Raw genomic sequence first — 21,900 nt, 5'->3', positions numbered from 1 at the left:
CCAACAGTGCAAGAGAGTTCCCTTTTCTCCACACCCTCTCCAGCATTTATTGTTTGTAGATTTTTTGATGATGGCCATTCTGACCGGTGTGAGGTGATACCTCATTGTAGTCTTGATTTGCATTTCTCTAATAATTACTGGTGTTGAGCATTCTTTCATGTGTTCATTGGCAATCTGTACATCTTCTTTGGAGAAATGTCTTTTTAGGTCTTCTGCCCATGTTTGGATTGCATAGTTTGTTTTTTTGATATTGAGCTGCTTGAGCTGCTTGTAAATTTTGGAGGTTAATCCTTTGTCACTTGCTTCATTTGCAAATATTTTCTCTCATTCTGAGGGTTGTCTTTTCGTCTTGTTTATGGTTTCCTTTGCTGTGCAAAAGCTTTTAAATTTAATTAGGTCCCATTTGTTTATTTTTCTTTTTATTTCCATTTCTCTAGGAGGTGGGTCAAAAAGGATCTTGCTGTGATTTATGTCATAGAGTGTTCTGCTTATGTTTTCTTCTAAGACTTTGATAGTGTCTGGCCTTACATTTAGGTCTTTAATCCATTTTGAGCTTATTTTTGTGTATGGTGTTAGGGAGTGTTCTAATTTCATTCTTTTACATGTAGCTGTCCAGTTTTTCCAACATCACTTATTGTAGAGGCTGTCTTTTCTCCATAGTATATTCTTGCCTCCTAAATCAAAAATAAGGTGACCACGGGCTTCCCTGGTGGCGCAGTGGTTGAGAGTCCGCCTGCCGATGCAGGGGACACGGGTTCGTGCCCCAGTCCAGGAAGATCCCACATGCCCCGGAGCGGCTAGGCCCGTGAGCCATGGCCGCTGAGCCTGCGTGTCCGGAGCCTCTGCTCCGCAACGGGAGAGGCCCGTGTACCACAAAAAAAATAAAAATAAAAAAAATAAGGTGACCACATGTGCATGGGTTTATCTCTGGGCTTTCTATCCAGTTCCACTGATCTATATTTCTGGTTTTGTTCTAGTACCATACTATCTTGATTACTGTAGCTTTGTAGTATAGTCTGAAGTCAGGGAGCCTGATTCCTCCAGCTCCGTTTTTCATTCTCAAGATTGCTTTGGCTTTTGGTGGTCTTTTGTGTTTCTATACAAATTGTGAAATTTTTTGTTCTAGTTCTGTGAAAAATGCCATTGGTAGTTTTATAGGGATTGCATTGAATCTGTAGATTGCTTTGGGTAGTATAGTCACTTTCACAATGTTGACTCTTCCAATGCAAGAACATGGTGTATCTCCCCATCTATTTGTATCATCTTTAATTTCTTTCATCAGTGTGTTATAGTTTTCTGCATACAGGTCTTTGTCTCCTTAGGTAGGTTTATTCCTAGGTATTTTATTCTTTTTGTTGCAGTGGTAAAAGGGAGTGTTTCCTTAAATTCTCTTTCAGATTTTTCATCATTAGTGTATAGGAATGCAAGAGATTTCTGTGCATTAATTTTGTATCCTGCTACTTTACCAAATTCATTGATTAGCTCTAGTAGTTTTCTGGTAGCATCTTTAGGATTCTCTATGTATAGTATCATGTCATCTGCCAACAGTGAATCCTTGCATTCCTGGGGTAAACCCCACTTGATCATGGTGTATGATCCTTTTAATATGTTGTTGGATTCTGTTTGCTAGTGTTTTGTTGAGGATTTTGCATCTATGTTCACCAGTGATATTGGTCTGTAGTTTTCTTTCTTTGTGACATCTTTGTCTGATTTTGGTATCAGGGTGATGGTGGCTTCATAGAATGAGTTTGGGAGTGTTCCTCCCTCTGCTATATTTTGGAAGAGTTTGAGAAGGATAGGTGTTAGCTCTTCTCTAAATGTTTGATAGAGTTTGCCTGTGAAGCCATCTGGTCCTGGGTTTTGTTTGTTGGAAGGTTTTTAATCACAGTCTCAATTTCAGGGCTTGTGATTGGTCTGTTTGTGTTTTCTATTTCCTGGTCAGTCTTGGAAGGTTGTGCTTTTCTAAGAATTTGTCCATTTCTTCCAGGTTGTGTACTTTATTGGCATATAGTTACTTGTTGTAATCTCTCATGATCCTTTGTATTTCTGCAGTGTCAGTTGTTGCTTCTTCTTTTTCATTTCTAATTCTATTGATTTGAGTCTTCTCCCTGTTTTTCTTGATGAGTCTGGCTAATGGTTTATCAATTTTGTTTATCTTCTCAAAGAACCAGCTTTTAGTTTTATTGATCTTTGCTACTGTTTCCTTCATTTCTTTTTCATTTATTTCTGATCTGATCTTTATGATTTCTTTCCTTCTGCTAACTTTGGGTTGTTTTTGTTCTTTTCCTCTAATTCCTTTAGGTGTAAGGTTAGGTTTTTTATTTGTGATTTTTCTTGTTTCTTGAGGTAGGATTGTATTGCTATAAACTTCTGTCTTAGAATTGCTTTTGCTCATCCCATAGGTTTTGGGTTGTCGTGTTTTCATTGTCATTTGTTGCTAGGTATTTTTGATTTCCTCTTTGATTTCTTCAGTGATCTCTTGGTTATTTAGTAGCATATTGTTTAGCCTCCATGTGTTTGTAGTTTTGACAGATTTTTTTTCCTGTAATTGATATCTAGTCTCATAGTGTTGTTGTCGGAAAAGATACTTGATACGATTTCAATTTTCTTACGTTTACCAAAGCTTGAGTTGTGACCCAAGATATGGTCTATCCTGGAGAATGATCCATGAACATTTCAGAAGAAAGTGTATTTTGTTGTTTTTGGATGGAATGTCCTATAAATATCAATTAAGTCCATCTTGTTTAATGTATCATTTAAAGCTTTTGTTTCCTTATTTATTTTCATTTTGGAAGATCTGTCCACTGGTGAAAGTGGGGTGTTAAAGTCACCTACTATGGTTGTGTTACTGTCGATTTCCTCTTTTATGGCTGTTATCATTTGCCTCATGTATTGAGGTGCTCCTGTGTTGTCACCCGGTATTTTTTAATATATCAGTTGCATTGGAACACATTTGTGTTTTCAAAACAAACATTATAGGAGAATTGACTGAACTTAGCAAGGGCATCTAACCCCGATTTGGGATGTCAAGGCTTCCTGATAGAAGTAATGTCTAAGCTGAGCTAGGAGGGATGTTAACAAAGCAAATTGCTTTGAAACAGACATTTTAGCTACTTTATGTAAGGGAGTTAACCATGTATTAACATTAACTAGGGGAAGAGCATTTCATGCAGAAGGAACAGTAAGTTCAAAGTCTCTGAGGTTAGAATAAGTTGGCAAGATCAAGAAATAGCTAAAAGTGTGGCTGGATGGAGTGAGCAAGGGAGAAAATGTTAGGGATGAAGTCAGAAATGTAGGTAGAGACCAGATCATTTAGGGTGTAGTGAGTCATGGAAAAAAAACTGGATTTTAGCCCATGAGTGCTAGACAGCTGTTGAGCAAGAGAGTAGTAATATCCATTTTGGCTGTTCTAAGGAGAATAGATTAGAAGCAAGGTTCTCCAGTTAGGAGGATATTTTAGTACCCCTGGGAGACAAGACAGAAAATTGGATCACGGTAGCAGCAGTTAAGGTGGTGAGAAGTAGATCAGATATTGGGTATATTTTGTTGATACAAATATTTTGTTGATTTTAGGACTTGGTGATAGATTGGGGCTATGAGGAAATAATCAGTTAATTAATGTATTTTAATAGACCATATCATTAATTTATTTAATGGATCATAGTATTTAATAGGTCCATATTTTTTAAAAATAGGTTATATTAGTTTATATGATGGTGAGGATGTTATAGTAGAGAGGGGGAAATTTGATTCCAGAGAGAGAAAGTAATTATAGGACAAAGTTGTTGAATAGAGGAGAGGAGATGCTCACATAGGTGAGCAGATTCAGTGGTAGGGAGGTGAAGTAGGTCTCGAGTGACTGCTTCTGATTCTCAGTGTGGAGATTGAGGTCCTTCATCTGAGAGTGAGGAAGGAAGACAAGGAACTTGGAGAGTTAAGCAGGAAAAAAGAAGGTGTAAAGTGATCTCCTCAGAAGGTAGGGAATTTAGGAAATGAAGAAAACTAAAGGAGCCAAGCAGTCAGGATTGTGGATGTTGAGGTCTTAGAGAATCCTGGAAGGTGTTGTGGTGGATCTACAGTAGACGCCAGCCTACCTCTATCTAACATCCTTAGCTGTTTAAAATAATCCAAATAAAAATAGCTTTTCTTGTGCTTTCAGGAACCACAGTCTTTTCATGCAGTTGAGGCTTTCCATTACCCTTTATATACCTACCCGCTCACTTGATCACCTAACTACACACCTTCATTCCAGGAGGCCTGGGTAGGGGTAGGGGGGTACACAGAGTTTCTTAGTGTTCTGCATCTGTAGCTGACACCTAAATATAATGAAATGAAAATGTTTGTGTATTTCTAAGAATAGAAAGCTTTTTTTTCTTACTGTGCTACGTTCATTCAAATTCATACAGTGGTATATACCATAATGTGATGGTTGTTTTAAAAAATACCTGATGGTGTTAATAGTTGTATATGGAGCATACAAAAGACTCACTACTAACTATATCTCTTGGTTTGTTTATTTCACAGAATGAAATAGATAGTGGAAAAATAATATTTTCAGAGCATCTTCCATTAAGTAAGCTACAACAAGGCATAAAATCTGGTGCATACCTTCAAGGGACATTTAGAGCTAGCAGGGAAAATTACTTAGAAGCTACAGTATGGGTTCATGGTGACACTGAAGACAATAAAGAGGCAAGTGTGTACATAAATTCCTTTTACACTAAAATGTTTTCTGTTCTTTTTTTTTCACAAGTGTTTAACATTTTTGTACAAGAAGTTAAGTTTGCTTTATCCTCCCAATTTATCAGCTTGAAGAAAGTTATGTGAAAGGTCGTAGATACTAGTAGAATTAATCACTTTTTCAAAAAACTGCTTATTGAGGAAAAGAACTATTAACCCACTTTTAAGAGAATAAAAATCTAATCAATAAAAAACCCCACTATGGTACCTTTATTTTCTGTATTATGATCTATTGTGGGAAATACTATTTACATAATGTATAATTGCTCTGGAGAGCTTCACACACTTTAAAGCAAATAGCAGTTGTTTTGGGGTGCTCACTATTGGGCAGGTACTCATCTCATTGCTTTGAATGCTGCATTTCATATATTTTCAACTCTGCCTGTAAGAGTAGGTACTCTCTTTTTTGTTTTACCAATCAGGACCCTGAGATTTAGAGAGATTAAGAAATTGTGGTACTAATGTAAGAGTTATGGTAGAGCCATGAACACAACCCATATTTTCTGACCATGTTTTTTCTATTTGCTATTGAGAAATTAAGAGGGCAGAGTAAAGGGCCCCACTATAAAGGAAGAAAATATATAAAGGAGGGGAAATAGAAACATAGAGACATCAGAATATATCTAAACTTCTGTAGGCAACCTTCCCATTATTATATTGCCTTTGAAAATATCTGGGCACGTGTCATTTGCTGTTTCACACAGATAATCTTACAAGGACTTAAAAATTTAAACCGAGCTATTCATGAAGATATTGTGGCTGTGGAGCTTCTTCCGAAGAATCAGTGGGTAGCACCATCTTCTGTGGTTTTACTTGACGAAGGTCAAAATGAAGATGATATGGAGAAAGAAGAGGAGAGAGAATGCATTGTATGAAACCAAGAAAGTTTTATTTTTTTGTCTGTGTAGCTTTGAATAAGTTGTTAATGTATTGTCTTTGGAAAAAATTAAACGTTTCATTGCTTTCAGATTTATTTTATTAATATTTATTTTATTCGCTAGGTATAATGAATAAAATTATAGTTCTGTCAGTTTAATAATATATGTCATACACATAGTTGATTTCTTTTCCTCTAAGTAGTCTGCTTTTAAATTAATGTCTTCTTTTGCTCAAATAAAACAAAGGTTTAAATACAAAAAGACTTGAGTATGAAAGTTGAATTCTGACATTCAGGTGTACGGTCTGGCTGAATTAGTGAGGTTTAAGTAAATAAAAATTTAAAATTTTCTGAAATGCCTTTATGTAATGTTAAAGTTCCCTCAGCATAAGAGATGTACTTCTGGGCCCTTACAAATAGGTCTGTTTAATAATTCCTTCTCTATTACCATATTTATTATGAAGAGAGTGCTTTCAGGTGTTTCTTTTGACCTAAAGTCTACCTGATATGACCTATTTATTTTCCCATTTTAGAATTACAGCAATAATACAATTAGTTGGAATTCACACAACATTAGTAGTAGTTCTCTTTATATGAATTATATTCACTACTCTGGAGTCTTACTATAACATTATCTTTGCAGAGTCCAGGCCATAAGAGAGTGTTAGAGGTGAAATACCATAAGGTTCTTCTGCTGTTTCTAATAAAAACTATTATTTGTTTGGGTTTATATTTTGGATAAGGACGAACCTTTAAAGATACATCTCTTTTTTAATGAATTAATGAATGCCACTCAGCTAATTATTGAAAACTAGTACTAAAATCCTAGTCTTTTAATTACCAGACCTGTGCATGTGTGTGTGTGTATGCACGCACATGTATGCCAGTCAGTAAATCTTCATATTAAAACTGCAGAGTCCAGTTCTGACATATTTATTCAGTTACTTTTGTTTTTTTGTAGTGCTTTACTATGGGACTGTTTTTGTAGTTTTGTTTGGCATGCTCTTGCCTAGAATTTTGAAGCATCAAAATTCCTTAGTTTTATGTCATAATTTACTGCCTGAGAAAGTACCTGTGTTCTAATTTTGAAGGGAAATTGTCTCATTATCCTTACAGGAAAGATAACTGAAGATTTTTACTTTTATTTTTACATCTCAGCTTAAGACTGCTGTAAGTGAAAAAATGTTAAAGCCTACAGGTAGAGTTGTTGGAATAATAAGAAGGAACTGGAGACCATATTGTGGCATGCTTTCCAAGTCTGATATTAAAGAGGTGAGTAAAGAGCATGTTGCTATGTAATAGAAAATGAAATACATTGAATAGAACTTACAGCCCTCACTCACCTTGCCCCCATCCCCAGCCTTTTTTGTATGTGTAAAATCTTTTTTCCTAATTTTCTCTAGTCAAGAAGACATCTCTTTACTCCTGCTGATAAGAGAATCCCTAGAATTCGGATAGAAACCAGACAGGCCTCTACATTAGAAGGGCAGAGAATTATTGTTGCTATTGATGGTTGGCCCAGAAATTCCAGATATCCAAATGTAAGCTTGAATTAATCATTTTATTTTAGAATATTTAATTAAAACTTTGGGAATAAAGTTGCTTCTTTTACTGAAAATAGAATCTGCTTTTGTATAAAATACATACTGAGATCTAGAAGTATTTCACAGTTACCTGGTAAGTGTACGTCCAAGCTGAAAATTAATTTTAGGAAATTCCAATGTGAATCATTTGGTGACTTTTACTCAGACTTCCTAACAAATAACTTTTGGTGACAGCTACTACAAAAACAGCATTTGAGACCTAAGTAGATTGTAAATAAACAAATTTGGAAGATAGGATATTTGAAGCACATTTTAAACTTGAAAAATAATAGAAAATAAACAGACACCTTTTTATATGAGAACCAGGCCCTTGGGAAGTCTCCCCCATAAATCACTTGAGAAGTCTTTGTCATTTTTAGCTTTAATTTACCTAGTTGTCATTTTTAAGAAGTGTGGAGAACATTTAGAAATACTAAAGTGATATGTAAATGTTCAGGGATTTAATGTGATAGTAAAATATAAATTGCCAAACAAAAAGCTGTAAAATACACCTTTCTAATAATATCTTTTGGTTTTAGGGGCACTTTGTAAAAAATTTAGGTGAAGTCGGAGACAAAGAGACTGAAACGGAAGTTTTGTTACTTGAGCATGATGTTCCCCATCAGCCTTTCTCACAGGCTGTTCTTAGCCTTCTACCAAAGATGCCCTGGAGCATCACTGAGAAGGTATGTTGAAAAGAATTCTTAGTGAATCACTGTATCTGAGCTACTAATTTTGTTTGATTTCTGTATGTGTTTTTTTAAAATATGTAGAAACCGTAGTTCCCTCCTCCCCTGCATTTAGTTTGGTACAGAACTCTTAGGTATCATGGAAATCATTTGCTTTACTGAAAGACAGACTTTTCTAGGGGACAGACATTAGCTTATGTCAAATTTTCCTAAGATGAAGAGTTCACAAGTTATAAATCATGATGTGCAGTTATAATTAAGAAATAAAGCTGTTTTTTTTTAATTTATAGATATTGTTGATTGCATAAGAGCTTGTGTTACATCTGTACCACCAAAATAGTTTTTTCTTTCTTAATAATGTGGCATCTTCTAGGACATGAAAAACAGAGAAGACCTGAGACAGCTGTGTGTTTGTAGTGTGGACCCCCCAGGATGTACTGATATAGATGATGCTCTCCATTGTAGAGAACTTGAAAATGGAAATTTGGAGGTATTCATAATTATAATGACGTTCTATCCAAATATAGTTCTGGTCTTGAGTTAATTTTCTTTTGACCTATTGTAGAATTGTTTGTGAGTTATTTATGTCAAGTAGAGTCAGTTGTAGCTGCAGAGACTAATGGGCATGTAAAAAATTGAAATGGTAACTGTGACTAAGGTCCTTTTTCCTTTTGGCCGTATTTCTTCTCATTAGAACTCCATTAGTACATTTACCCAATTAAGCATGTTGACATCCTTTTTATCTTTTTAAGGTTGGTGTTCATATTGCTGATGTTAGCTATTTTATTAGACCAGGAAATGCATTGGATCAAGAATCAGCTAGAAGGGGAACAACTGTGTATCTTTGTGAAAAGGTAAATATATTAAATTTAGAGTGGAATTTTGATACATCATTTCCATCACCTGTTTTATTCTCAATAATAAAACCATCTGAGGTATTTCCTGAGAAGAGGACAGCCTCAGTATATAGTGAAATATGAAATACTACTTTGTTGATTGTGCAGTTTGTCAAAATCATGGGCACTTTTGGATTCTTGAACAGTCTGGAATAGTACATGAATTAGCTAAAAGACATACATAGAATAAGATGGCCTTAAATCAGTGAAAATATTGCAATGTGTTTTGTTATTGAGTGACCCAAATAACAAGTAGACGTAGTTGATATAAATTGTTGTGTAGCATTTAACTTATTATTGGTGGGTAATTAATATATTTTCTGTTTCTTATATATAGTTAAGTCGAGTCTGTTCTGTCACAATTTACCATTTATTCTTCATTAAGTATGCTCCCATAAACTTACAGAGAAAAATTGTGAAAGTAGAAGGGAAAGTTAAGCTTAGTCTGTGGTAAATTCATTGTCAAAGTTCTTCTGTGTAGCTTTTTTCCATAAAATTTTAGTGTTTCTCTTTTTTTAGAATGTTGAAAACACCATGTAGTTTGTGTGAAGTATTGGAGGAAGGTCCAGTCGTAGAGCTATTAGGGCCTGTGTCTGTTATCTGGTACAAACGTATTGTAGAGACCAGAGATTTCAAAGTTTCAGAGCACAGCTAGGTGGGTAGTGTAGAGAACTTAAACTTAGACCGACTGACATGAAATCCAGTTTTCTTTCATTGCTTCCCTCTTGTAAAAATTGTGTGTAACTACTTTTCTAGAAATAGACTTTTTATTTCACATTTTCTCACTTCTTTTCACAAAGGCCTTTTTTTCCCCCTTGTAAGTTCAATGCTATTGATATTTGAGAGTAGAACCTCAAAAAACATGTGGAGACAGCTCGGTAATCCACAACTCTATTTTATTTGTTCCAGAGGATTGACATGGTTCCAGAGTTGCTTAGCTCTAACTTATGTTCCCTAAGATCTAACGTTGACAGGTACTTATCACATTTCTTCATAAAAACATAGTATTTACTTCTATAACTGATTCCCATTAACAGATACCATCTATTTTTCCTCATAGGTTGGCATTTTCATGTATTTGGGAAATGAATCACAATGCAGAAATCTTAAAAACAAGGTTTACCAAAAGTGTCATTAATTCAAAGGTTGGTTTCATGGTTACTACTTCATGTTTAACATCTTTGGTGCTTTTAACAATGTTCTAGATTGTTTTGAAAAAGTTAGGCTTATTAATAATAAGAAGAAGTTTTTCCCCAGTGTTGCAGCAAACTCTAGTTGTTTTCAGTTACTTGCTTAATTTTTGCTGTTATTTAGAAATGAGTTTATTCCTGTATTCAGAAACTTACCAAGCCTATATACTTGAGGAGACCAAGTAGGTTTCTTTTAGCCCTAACTCAGGAACTCCAGTTTTGAAGTTGTCCCAGTTTATAACTGGTTAGTATTTTAAAAGATGGCATGTACACCGTCTCCTTGTTCCTCACACTTTCTCACTGAAATAATGTGATAAATCATGGTTGAATTCCAGTAGGACTAGCCTGAGCTCGATGTTCACACAAAACGGAGCCAGATTATGTTTCTCATTCTTCTCCTTTTTTTAATACTTTTCCCCAGATTCCCTTGTGTTCTCATTTTGCCCTGAATCTACCTCTGATGTTTGCCAAACCACTTTTCTTCCAATGATCTGTTTTCCAAGTTTGCCGGCTTTTTCTCTCCCTTTGACATCATTCTTTTCTAATCAGCTACTGATTGGAAAGAAAGCAATGTTAAACTGACAGATAGTAATGTGGGAATGATTTAAATTTTCCTAGATTAGTATTTTTAAATAGGATGAGTTTATAATTCTCCTAGACTTGGTCAGTGTAACAAAATTATATGAAAAAAAAATTAGTAAGCATATAACAGAAAACATTTTTAGATGGGGAACTCTTATCCTCTAATAGATAAGTTGGTTCTCCCAAGAATCTGACCTGGTCTGCATCACCTAACTCTCTTGTACTATTCCTGATTTTTACTCAAAAAGCTGCTTAGAAAAAAAAAAAAGCTAAAAAATGGTGTTTTACATAAGGAGGGAAATAGGAACAGAGGTACTATTTGTATTGTAATTGGAAATTAATGTTTTCTACTATGATTTTTCCGATTCTTAGGTTAAATACCTAATTTTGGGTATTTAGTAGATTTCCTATAAAACACAATGTCTAGACTATTACAATTTTATTAATTATTTGCTGTGAGTAAGGCAGTATTGGTTCTCCGGAAAGGATTTCACTTTACAGTCATTATCAGAGAATCTAACCTTCCTTTTATTTTATTTTAACATTACCTAAGTATTTATACATTAACTGAACTATGAGTAAATAGTTTAAACTATTTACTAACCATTCTACCATTTTATTTTGTTTTAACATAAGTTCGCTTATGTTGTGTAATGCATCAGATAAGAGTAAATGAACCAGAAATCATAGGTGTGGAGTATAAATATTATAGATAGGAATCTCTTCTTTTGTTATTGATTTTAGGTTTTCTGAAATCATGGATTTTATATAGTGGAAATATGAGAACATAGTAAGCCAGTTTTTATAAGCATTGTATTAACATATGGTTTCTTTTTTAGGCTTCCCTTACATATGCTGAAGCTCAGATGAGAATTGATTCAGCAACCATGAATGATAGTATTACTACTAGTCTCCGTGGACTAAATAAACTAGCTAAAATTTTGAAAAAAGGAAGAATTGAAAATGGGTACATTTCAAAAATAGTTATTAAGATTTGTCTTAATTCACCTATCCTGGCATTAAGCTAACTTGTGAACTCTTTAAAGTGTTTTATCATGGACAGTGATGAATTATTTAATAGGCTGAATAGGGGCTCTTAAGTAGAAACATTCCGTTTCTTCTAGATACCTTTTTAAATATTAGCAGCTTGATTCTGGACTTGATTCTGGTTTGTTCAAGAGTTCTGTTGTGTCAAAGATCTTGATATGTTTGAGTTAAAGATCTTGAAGAAATTCTAGGAAGGCAAGATTGTCTTAAGACTGTTCTATTTGGATCGTTCCTGATTTTAATTAGAAATGAGTTTCAAGATTGAACATTGGTTTTCAGATATTAAAATAAATATAGATGAAGTCCTTCTTGCACTTAGAGTTGGAAGAGATTTTAGAGGTTGTTTAATCCAACACCTTCATTTTTTTTTTTAAAGTTTTTTTTTTTTTTTAATTTTTTTTTATGTATTTATTTATTATTTTTGGCTGTGTTGGGTCTTTGTTTCTGTGCGAGGGCTTTCTCTAGTTGCGGCGAGTGGGGGCCACTCTTCATCGCGGTGCACAGGCCTCTCACTGTCGCGGCCTCTCTCGTTGCGGAGCACAGGCTCCAGACGCGCAGGCTCAGTAGTTGTGGCTCACGGGTCTAGTTGCTCCGCGGCATGTGGGATCTTCCCAGACCAGGGCTCGAACCCGTGTCCCCTGCATTGGCAGGCAGATTCTCAACCACTGTGCCACCAGGGAAGCCCCCAACACCTTCATTTTTTAAATGATTAAGAGTTACCTAGAAGCAGTCTTACCAAAGATCTGATTGCTAGCGGCAGGTTTACAACTTTTAGCTGTTATATCATGGCATTTGCCAAACTGCAGAGGAGTTTTAAGGAGTATCCAAGTACCCAAACTTGTTGAAATAGTTAGAAGAAATTTGATTCTTGAAAAACATCAACTGTCAGAGTAAAGCAGGTTCTTGAGCCTTTCATATGTTGGTCTCTGGGTTCCTGTGCCCATCTAGGGTAGGGTCACAAGTAGTTACTAAAAGTGTTTTTGTTGGGGAGTGCAAACTCTAGATCTGTGCTGTTTTCATAAGATGTGCCTATTTAAATTAAAATTCATTAAAATTAAAATAAAAAATTCAGTTCCTGAGTCACACTAGCCATATTTCAAGTCCTCAGTAGCCACATTTGGCTAGTGGCTACCATGTTGGACAAGGTGGATTGAAAACATTTCCATCCCTGCAGAAAGTTCCATTGGACAGTGTTGTTCTAGGCATTTATGCTGAGCCAACCCTATCTCTACTCACACTTCAGTTTTCTGGGAATTTTCTCCTGAAACTTGGAACTATATAAGGATAATTTGGATGTAGTAAAACCCAATGAAATTATTGCTCAAGTTTGTCCTTAAGATGTAAATAAGAGGAGTATAGTTAGATTTCTTTTGTAATACAAAACAACACATTTTTCATCAAGTATTCGTTTATTGAAGGTTTTCAGTATGCCAGGCATCAGAAGAAAGTTTGTTGTAAAAGCAAAGTGAATAAAACAAATTGAAACTGTATTTATTTTGGCAGTTTTAAAGTAAGAGATGTAAATTTGCATCTGTAACAGCTTCCGCTAATTAGGACAGGAAAGGTATTTCGTTAACTTGAACACTGTACATCTAGTTTTGTAAGTATGGATAGATAGTCATCTACTGGTAAAACATATCATCGAGTCTTCTCAGTCTTAGGATGAATAGAGAAAGGAATCAGTAAAAAAAAATTGGTGTCTTTCACCTTCTTAAAGGATGTGTTGTGTCTTAAATTATATTTATCATATGTCTGTGTTAAAGAATAAATGTCACGTTTTAAATGTTCTGTGAAGAAAAAGTGATCAAAATGTGATTAGTATACCTTGCTCTTTAGGTCAAGATGTATAGATTAACACAGATTAATTGTGGTTTAGAACCTTATTGTAAATTATGCATGGAAAGAAAGGAATATTTGTCGGGATTCCCTCTCTAGTATTTCTTCTGTAGTTCTTCTAATAAAGGTGAAGAGTCAAGGGAAAAAAGGACTTGGAATCCCACTTAACTTGCCCCAAATCATCTTTTTCCCTTTTTTGTGATTGTCCAAAGTTACCCAGCCTCATTAAAATTCTTAGTTTTAGGTTGATTTGGAGCTGACCTGATGAAAATAGCATCAAGGTGTGTAGAAACATTATACTTGCCTTGCCTTGTGGGAATTTACTTTTCAAAGGAGAACTTGCCAAATCATTAAATGAACTGTGCATGTAAAGCACTTAGCCTAGTGCACTCTCTGACCCACAGCACTCAGATATTAATAGCCATTAGTGTTTGTGACATTAGTTGTAGTTTGTCTCCTCTCCTTGGTTGAGTGTATGTGGAAGATACTTTCGAACTGGGGATCTTCTGATGTTACTGATCTACCCATGGCAGCTTCCCTTTTGCCTCTCTCCACCATCCCTCACCCTAATACATTGTTTCCTATAGTAAATAAAATACTATTGATTACCTTCTTTATTTATAAAACTGATTACAAACTCTTGTAGCTAAGTAAAAACTCAGTTTCGGTACAGAAGTCATTCAAATCCTGAGAAACACAAGGACTCATTTTGTTGTGTTGCTACTGTCCTCCCTTTTTAAATGCATTTTAGAGCTGTAAAATATTAGGCTATCCGTGAAAATGGAACATAAAACTTAGCAGATGGTCATAAAGCTTTCATAAGAAAAACTGTTATGCACTTGCTCTAATCATTTTCTGTTTTAAAAGAATCACTTCCAGAATTATATCTGTTACTGCTCACATGACTGATTCACCTCTTTATCTTATTTAGGGCTTTGACTCTTTCTTCTCCAGAAGTTCGATTCCACATGGACAGTGAAACTCATGATCCTATAGATCTGCAGACCAAGGAACTTAGGTATGCAATTTTTTTGATGGGTAGTAGATAAGATTTTGATTTTAAGGTAATATCTAGTATATATATTAATAAAACATATTTGTACCCCAAATATCTATTTTTAGTAGGGTTATGATTTCTACAGAGTTTTTTTTACTTATGAAATATAGAGAAAAGTAAATGATTTCACTTTCTAGTCTTTTTTATATAAAACCTATGTATCTTATTTATAAGATAAATATTATAAAAGGAAAACTGCCAGTTTGGTTTGTCTTAATGTGTGGTATATTAGAACTTGACTAGTAATAGCTATGGTAAGTAAAGGAAGATTACCCTCATTAATTTCTTATGTATTTAATAGAGAATATACTGTGATAGGGTAGAATAGTGGCCAAACACTGGGCTTTGAAGCCAGACTGCCTAGATTTGGATCCCACTTCTGCCAGTGACTCCGGTCAAGTTATTTGACCTCTCTATGACTCGATTTATTTGTCAGTAAAATAGGATTGGTAATGGTACCTACCTCATAGGGTGTTGCGAAGAATAGTCAGAGGTTAGGTATTGTTGTTACAGTTTTATTGATTTGGGCTAAGATTTAGGGAGCAAGGTTGTTTTGGATTAAATCAGAGTTAGGCCTCTTTTCCATGCTTGTTATGTAAGGTGATCTGAAATTAATCATGCATTTACACTTTTCTAGTAGATGACCAAGGATTAAAAATGGGAATATTCTCAAGTTTGTTAGTTAGGACCAGTGTGTGCGTTATAGCATTAGAGCTAAAATTTAAAAATACCTTTGGGTGAATTTCTGTGCAAATAAGTCTAATGTTAATAGGAACAGTGAACCCAATACCAAGGGCTTTTTTGACGAAGATCTTGAATCTAGTTTTGCCAAAGCAGAACATCACCCATTTCTTCTTACCAAGAAGAAAAACCACATTTCTAAGAGATTGTCCCATAGTTTTAAAGGTACAATTAGAGGTCTTCCTAATATTAAAAAAAAAAAATTAATATATTTTAGGAATCTTGTCAAGAAGTTATAAGATGTTGTTAAAAATGGAAACATGAATGACAGATTAATAATGCATGTTCAGTAACTTGGGAGAAAGAAAGCACTATTAAACAACACAGATCATTTACTAAACTAAATTTTAAGTGGACATAGGCTATGTAGAATGAAAAACAATATCACATTGGTTAAGAGCTTTGAAGTCAGATTATATGGGCTCAGATCCTGTTTCTACTGATAATTCTAATCTTGAGCAAGAGAATAATGTTACACATCTTTAGTTTTCTCACCTGCAAAACAGGACTAATATCTATATCCATATATATATATACACATATGTGTGTATTTGTATTGTATATGTGTATGTATACACACACACATATCGCAATGTATATAGCACTTATAGCACAATGCCTGGGCCATAATACGCACCCAAAATAGCTATTTTAAATATCTCTTCGTTTTGGGGTGAAAGTTTATTAGTGAAAGTTTTCATTTTTTTAAAGCCAAAATTGATATGACCTAAATAGCTTTTAATTCTTAGAAAACTTTATTTCTGTGGACTTATAATTGAATAAAAATCTCTTTGTACTCAGTATAAAGAGGTGAAAATGCTTATGATTTAGATTTTATATATTACTAGAGTTACTAAAGCTTCTGGTTTTTTTTTTTTTTTTTTTGCGGTACGCGGGCCTCTCACTGTTGTGGCCTCTCCCGTTGCGGAGCACAGGCTCCGGACGCGCAGGCTCAGCGGCCATGGCTTACGGGCCCAGCCGCTCCGCGGCATGTGGGATCTTCCCAGTGCGGGGCACGAACCCGTAGTCCCCTGCACCGGCAGGCGGACTCTCAACCACTGCGCCACCAGGGAAGCCCAAAGCTTCTGTTTTTTATTGCCATTTGTAAAGTCTCTTCTAGCGTGAGATTTACTCATGGAGTAGATGCCTAGTAAGAGATCGTTAGCACAGTAGCTGAGAAATGAAAGGGATACTAAGTTCTTAAAAAAACACATGTGCATACACACATGAATGTTTACATAGGAATTTTCATTATCTCTTGGTAGAGAAGGTAACCTGTGAACGATATATAGAAGTCTCATTCTTTTTCCTTATTTAACGATTTTGCCATTGGCAGAGAAACAAATTCCATGGTGGAAGAATTTATGTTACTTGCCAACATCTCTGTTGCAAAAAAAATTCACGAAGAATTTCCTGAGCATGCTCTGCTTCGAAAACATCCTGCCCCTCCTCCATCAAATTATGAAATTCTTGTTAAGGCAGCTAAATCCAAGGTAAGGTCACATAGTTTGAAAAAGCATCTGTATTTGTGTAGTGATCCAGCCATTGCACTGAATAATCTATATTTACATTTCCATAAAAATTTTGTTGTCTCCTGATGCAAAAATATGCCCGTAGTTCTTTCAATTAAAAAAGAAGTCATCTAACTTGGGTGTGGTCATCTCTTCGCACCTTGAAATCATTTGTTTAATAAAATCCTTTAATGTCTTTAAATAAAGAGAGCCCTATACTAAAGCCAGATATTCCAGACTAAGTTATTTATAATATCCTGAACGTATTAAGCTCTTCCATATCTCTGTGCCTTTACACATGTTTTTTATGCCTGTATTATTTCATGCCTCCTCCAAACTGTCTACCTTTAGAGACTTAACAGATAGTTTTTTTTTTCTCTTTATCTTCAACTCACTTAAGCCCTCTTTATGTCATGTCCCTAAGAAAGAAGTCCATTTTTGCATATGTGGAAAAAAGGAAAAACATAGAAAGGGCACCCGTTTCCTCAGCCCCTTATGCTCCCTGCCTCTGGTCAGTAGACTTATTTAGGCATGATTATCCCTACACTTGGGGTGACTGTGGCTTGGATTTCAGGGTATTATTCTAACAGGATGACGTTGATTTCTGATTTTTCAGACCTTTATGGTGGGCCTGCTCCTATCATATCCATCAGAACAGAATCAGCTTCTCCTCTGCTCTAAGGATTGTACTGTAAATTGGAGAATTTTCTCTTACTGTCCTATTTCTTTCTATGACCTGGGTAGAGGAAGGAAGATATAAGTATTTTTGCCTCATCTCCCAAAGTAAAACAAGCAGCCAATTGCTGTATCAGCACGTTGAGCTGTAGTAACCAATACAGTTTTATTTTGCCTCTGATCTTCTACTTTGAATGGAGGGAAACTCTGCAGAGAAAATCCAGATATGCTGAAAAATATCCAGATCTACTTTGATTTTTTTCTGCCCCAACAGAGATAAGGCAAGTACAGATTGGACTTTGAGAGATAGCACTACTGCTCCCAATATTCTCTTCCCCTTGAAATTTCTTAAGAATGTTGATACTGTAGTACCTTCAAATGCGTTCAGAAAAATTTAAGGTTTAATGTTGCAAAAAACAGCCATTACTTTTTATGACTTTATTTTTAGTTCTCCTAGGTTTAGGATAAAAGATATAAACACTGAATATGTGGTCAAAAACCACCATATTTGTTCAATCTGATTGGTTATATTTTGAAGACATGCTGGTAGTGATTTTAAAATGTTTAATATGATGCGTTTTCCCCTCTTTTTTATCCACAGAATTTGGAAATTAAAACTGATACAGCCAAGGCTTTGGCTGACTCTTTGGACCGGGCTGATTCACTTACCTTCCCATATCTAAACACCCTGTTAAGAATATTGGCAACTCGCTGCATGATGCAAGCTGTGTACTTCTGCTCTGGAATGGATACTGATTTTCATCACTATGGCTTAGCGTCCCCAATATACACACATTTTACTTCACCCATCCGAAGGTACTTTTTCCTTATGAAATTAGAGATAGAAAACAGTTGATTTCAAATTTTAAAAGGACATTTTAATGCTAACATAGCATGATTCTTATTTCTCCTTCATATATCTAGATACGCAGACATCATCGTTCATCGGTTATTGGCTGTGGCTGTCGGGGCTGACTGCACTTACCCAGAGTTGACAGACAAACACAAGCTTGCAGAAGTATGTAAAAATCTCAATTTTCGGCACAAAATGGCACAGTACGCTCAGCGTGCATCTGTGGCTTTTCATACCCAGGTATTTGCCTTCTATCACTAATGTTAGAAATGAAGTTTCGTTCACTTTTAATTGCAGAATTTTTTTTTTTTGTTAACTTCAAAATATCTTAAGACAATCCTTGATAAGGTTGTATGCTTTTTTACAGTTATTTTTCAAAAGCAAAGGAATAGTAAGTGAAGAAGCTTATATTCTATTTGTGAGAAAGAATGCTCTTGTGGTGTTAATTCCAAAGTATGGATTAGAAGGTACAGTGTTTTTTGAAGAAAAGGACAAACCAAAGCCACGGCTTACTTACGATGATGAGGTACAGTATTTCTAATGTTTTTATTTTGGCTTTTTTTGGAGGGGGGACAGTTGCAAATGGTACCTATAAAGGGTAAAATTATTTTTGTACCCTACAGAACTTTATGCTAGCTAAGCTTATCGTTTTACTCACTATTTCTCAGCTCAGTGTTTCTTGCCATATACAAAAGTTTTTCTTGATTTCTTTCTTTTATACCATGAAAAGTTTTCCCCTCTAAGGAAAACTTGAATTATGCTTTGTCCCTAGTGGACAAATGGATTAAAGTAAAGGAATAAATGGCTGTTTATAGCTCCAAGAAGGGAATTTTTTCAACCAATTCCAAGTGTCTCTTACCTGACACACTCCCTACTTCCCTAATCTTAGCAGAACTACAGAACAATAAATTCTGCCCACATTACCTTTGTGCTCCTGTATAACACCAACAATTTGCTAATTAAAGGGGTGAGAATCCTACAGTTAATGAATATATATTGGGACCACATTAATGAAAGGGGGAGGTTTGCACATAATTAGGTCATATGTATGAGTTTGTTAGATTAGTGGTTTTTGTTATGTTGAACACCTAGATACTGAATAAATATTGAAGTTATTTTAGAATTTAAACTTTTAAATTAATATGGAAGATAAATTATAAAGAATTAGAACCAAGCCTCAAGTGTAAGAAAGCAATTAAAAATAGTAAAATGTGTTTTGTTTAGATACCATCACTTAAAATAGAAGATACAGTGTTGCATATATTTGATAAAGTTAAAGTGAAAATCATGTTAGACTCATCTAATCTTCAGCATCAGAAGATCCGAATGTCCCTGGTAGAACCACAGGTAAGACCAAACTTAGAGTGTCCATGTTGTGGTGGAATAAACAGTATGTATTTTGTGAAAGAGAGTGATATAGTCATAAGTTATTCCTGTTTAAGGATAGAATCCTGTAAGTATTGTGGAAGACAAATATCTGCATAGGAAATCCTATTTTCTCACTGATTTCCTTAGGCCATGGGAACCCAGGCATCTGGGCTTCTTCTGAGGTCCTTGGGGCCAAAAGTGGAGTTCTGAGATCTGCCTAGTTCTTTCTGAAATCCGCACTTTTGAAGATCAAGTTAAAGTGTGTTTCCACCTAAGACATTGGTTCTTAACCTTGGCTCTGCCCCCGACACACCTGAGGCCTCTGATCCTGACAGAGTGGCTCACAGCTAGGATAAATTGAACGTTTTGGTTAAACCCACCCTTCCCAGATGACATGCTTCTACCTGCTGAGATCATGTGTCTGCCTTTTACATTCTGAACCACTGTTCCTTTGTGTGTGAAATACATACCAACACATATATCCTGTGGAAAATCTGCTCCTTCTTCCCCCTACCACCCCTGCATCTTTTTGAACTTAAAAGCGTCAGTGGGGAAGGGGAAGATGAGAAAGATTTATTCCTTATTTTACGCTTTTACTCATCTATTTTTCCCATTTGCATTACTTTAGATACCAGGAATAAGCGTTCCTACTGATACTTCAAACATGGACATTAGTGAACCAGAGACAAAGAAGAAGAAGCTTCAAAAATAGCTACAGTCAAGAAAAAAAAAGCTTCAAAGATTGGTTTCCTTAAAAAAAAAATCTTGAGGGAACACTTGTAAACCTAAGAAGTGTGTGATAGTTTGTTACTTCTAAGCACATTTTAATAATTTTTGAAATTTGCATTTTTATTGAACTGTTGACTGTGTCTGTCCCATCATACTACTTCCTTTCTGGATTGAACAGAACTATTTATGCAGAAAAATTCGATTGAATAACCATCACTTAAATAGTGACAGGATAACAACTTGAGGGATCTGTGAAGATCATTTAAAGGGAGCACTCATCTGCTCACTGAAGAGGAGATGAATTTTGCATAAGTAATTTGATTATCTACTATTGATAGAAAAAAACTGTAATTTTCCTATGGAGAAAATATAACATTTTTAGAAGGAACAGTCTATTCTTTCTGAGTCTTGAAAGCTGTCAGTGTGTGGTACGGCAGTTTTTAGATTTCAAGACAGTGAAGTCAGGAGCTGTCAGGGACTTCAGCATTTAATCTTCTTTGCCACCTTTAATTTACCTGACTTATACTAAGTGTTCCTGTACTGTTAAAAAGCCTCCTGCATTTTATTAGTGGTTCTTGAACAGCTGTGAATGTTTGGGAATTGGGTGTTGAAGGAAGGTGAAGTAGAATATTTTGATCTAACTGGAAAAATAGTTTTTTTTTAATACCAGATAATAAGTGTGATCATCATCCTTGACCTTCAGCTCAAATATCTCCCCGAAAATAAGGCATTAGGGTTCAAAGAAAGAATAGAGATGGCCCTTTAAACATCACATCGTGTTACTTATAAAATAAGGAGGCAATTAATAATGGCTTTTAAATTGCATATATATCAGATTATGGAGGAAAGGAGGGGTTGCATGAGGACATTAAAGGGAACAGATTGAAGTACTGCTACTTGGTGTGCCCGTGCCTACTTCCTTGTCAACCACAAAGATTATTAATGATAAAATAGGTGTCTTCAAGAATATTTCGAGATAGAGTTACCTTAAAACATTTTACTTGGCTCATTCAATTTCTGAAGTACCGACACTGTACCAGGTTCCTCACCAGTCAAGTAAACGATCTCTGCCCTGAAGGAGCTTGCAGTACAGTGAGAAGTGACTGGCGAACACATCGGCAGGTGTAGTAAGTGAGAATAGTTCCAATGTGTACATTCAGGCACTTCAGTAATTAAAATGATTGTTCCCATTTCCTGTTACTGAGGAAAACATCCATACATTGAGGCAGAACTTGTTTCATTCGGAGAGCCTTGAGGGGACTAACGCCTAAAGCGGTGGGCAAGCCTTTTCTGTGAAGGCCGGACAAGTCAGGCTGTGCCAGCCGGGTGGTTTCTGTCACAACCATAGCTCTCCACTCACTCCTCTGCTCTTACAGAATGAAAGCAGCCACGGACTATATGTAAACAACCGAGCATGGCTACGTTCCGACAAGACCTTGTTTACGGGCAGGGAAATTGAAATAATTTCCTAATTTTCATGTGTTTAACAAAATACTACTAAATTCAATTTCCATGCTGCACCTTTC

The 21,900-nt window shown here is 35.5% G+C and overlaps 1 protein-coding gene across 2 annotated transcripts in view; it reads left to right on the top strand.

Annotated features, from left to right (window-relative positions):
* The window catches only part of DIS3 (DIS3 homolog, exosome endoribonuclease and 3'-5' exoribonuclease), a 28,020-nt gene extending 6,755 nt beyond the window's left edge, over positions 1 to 21,265 (top strand). For both annotated transcript variants that reach the window (XM_030838663.3, XM_070044057.1), the window contains 17 exons: positions 4,525 to 4,692; positions 5,445 to 5,609; positions 6,776 to 6,889; positions 7,021 to 7,158; positions 7,740 to 7,886; positions 8,263 to 8,379; positions 8,642 to 8,743; positions 9,695 to 9,759; positions 9,846 to 9,930; positions 11,397 to 11,524; positions 14,372 to 14,458; positions 16,575 to 16,731; positions 18,026 to 18,240; positions 18,349 to 18,517; positions 18,645 to 18,803; positions 19,502 to 19,624; positions 20,274 to 21,265. In XM_030838663.3, coding sequence (XP_030694523.1) covers positions 4,525 to 4,692; positions 5,445 to 5,609; positions 6,776 to 6,889; positions 7,021 to 7,158; positions 7,740 to 7,886; positions 8,263 to 8,379; positions 8,642 to 8,743; positions 9,695 to 9,759; positions 9,846 to 9,930; positions 11,397 to 11,524; positions 14,372 to 14,458; positions 16,575 to 16,731; positions 18,026 to 18,240; positions 18,349 to 18,517; positions 18,645 to 18,803; positions 19,502 to 19,624; positions 20,274 to 20,357 — 2,223 coding nt within the window. In that variant the 3' untranslated portion in view covers positions 20,358 to 21,265. The remainder of the gene's footprint in view (positions 1 to 4,524; positions 4,693 to 5,444; positions 5,610 to 6,775; positions 6,890 to 7,020; positions 7,159 to 7,739; positions 7,887 to 8,262; positions 8,380 to 8,641; positions 8,744 to 9,694; positions 9,760 to 9,845; positions 9,931 to 11,396; positions 11,525 to 14,371; positions 14,459 to 16,574; positions 16,732 to 18,025; positions 18,241 to 18,348; positions 18,518 to 18,644; positions 18,804 to 19,501; positions 19,625 to 20,273) is intronic.
* Positions 21,266 to 21,900: the final 635 nt, after the last annotated feature.

Source organism: Globicephala melas, chromosome 18 (genome assembly GCF_963455315.2).
Source record: "Globicephala melas chromosome 18, mGloMel1.2, whole genome shotgun sequence".
In the NCBI taxonomy this organism is placed as follows: Eukaryota; Metazoa; Chordata; class Mammalia; order Artiodactyla; family Delphinidae; genus Globicephala; species Globicephala melas.
The sequence above is the reverse complement of the archived record's forward strand: the minus strand, read 5'-3'. Positions and strand labels throughout refer to the sequence as shown.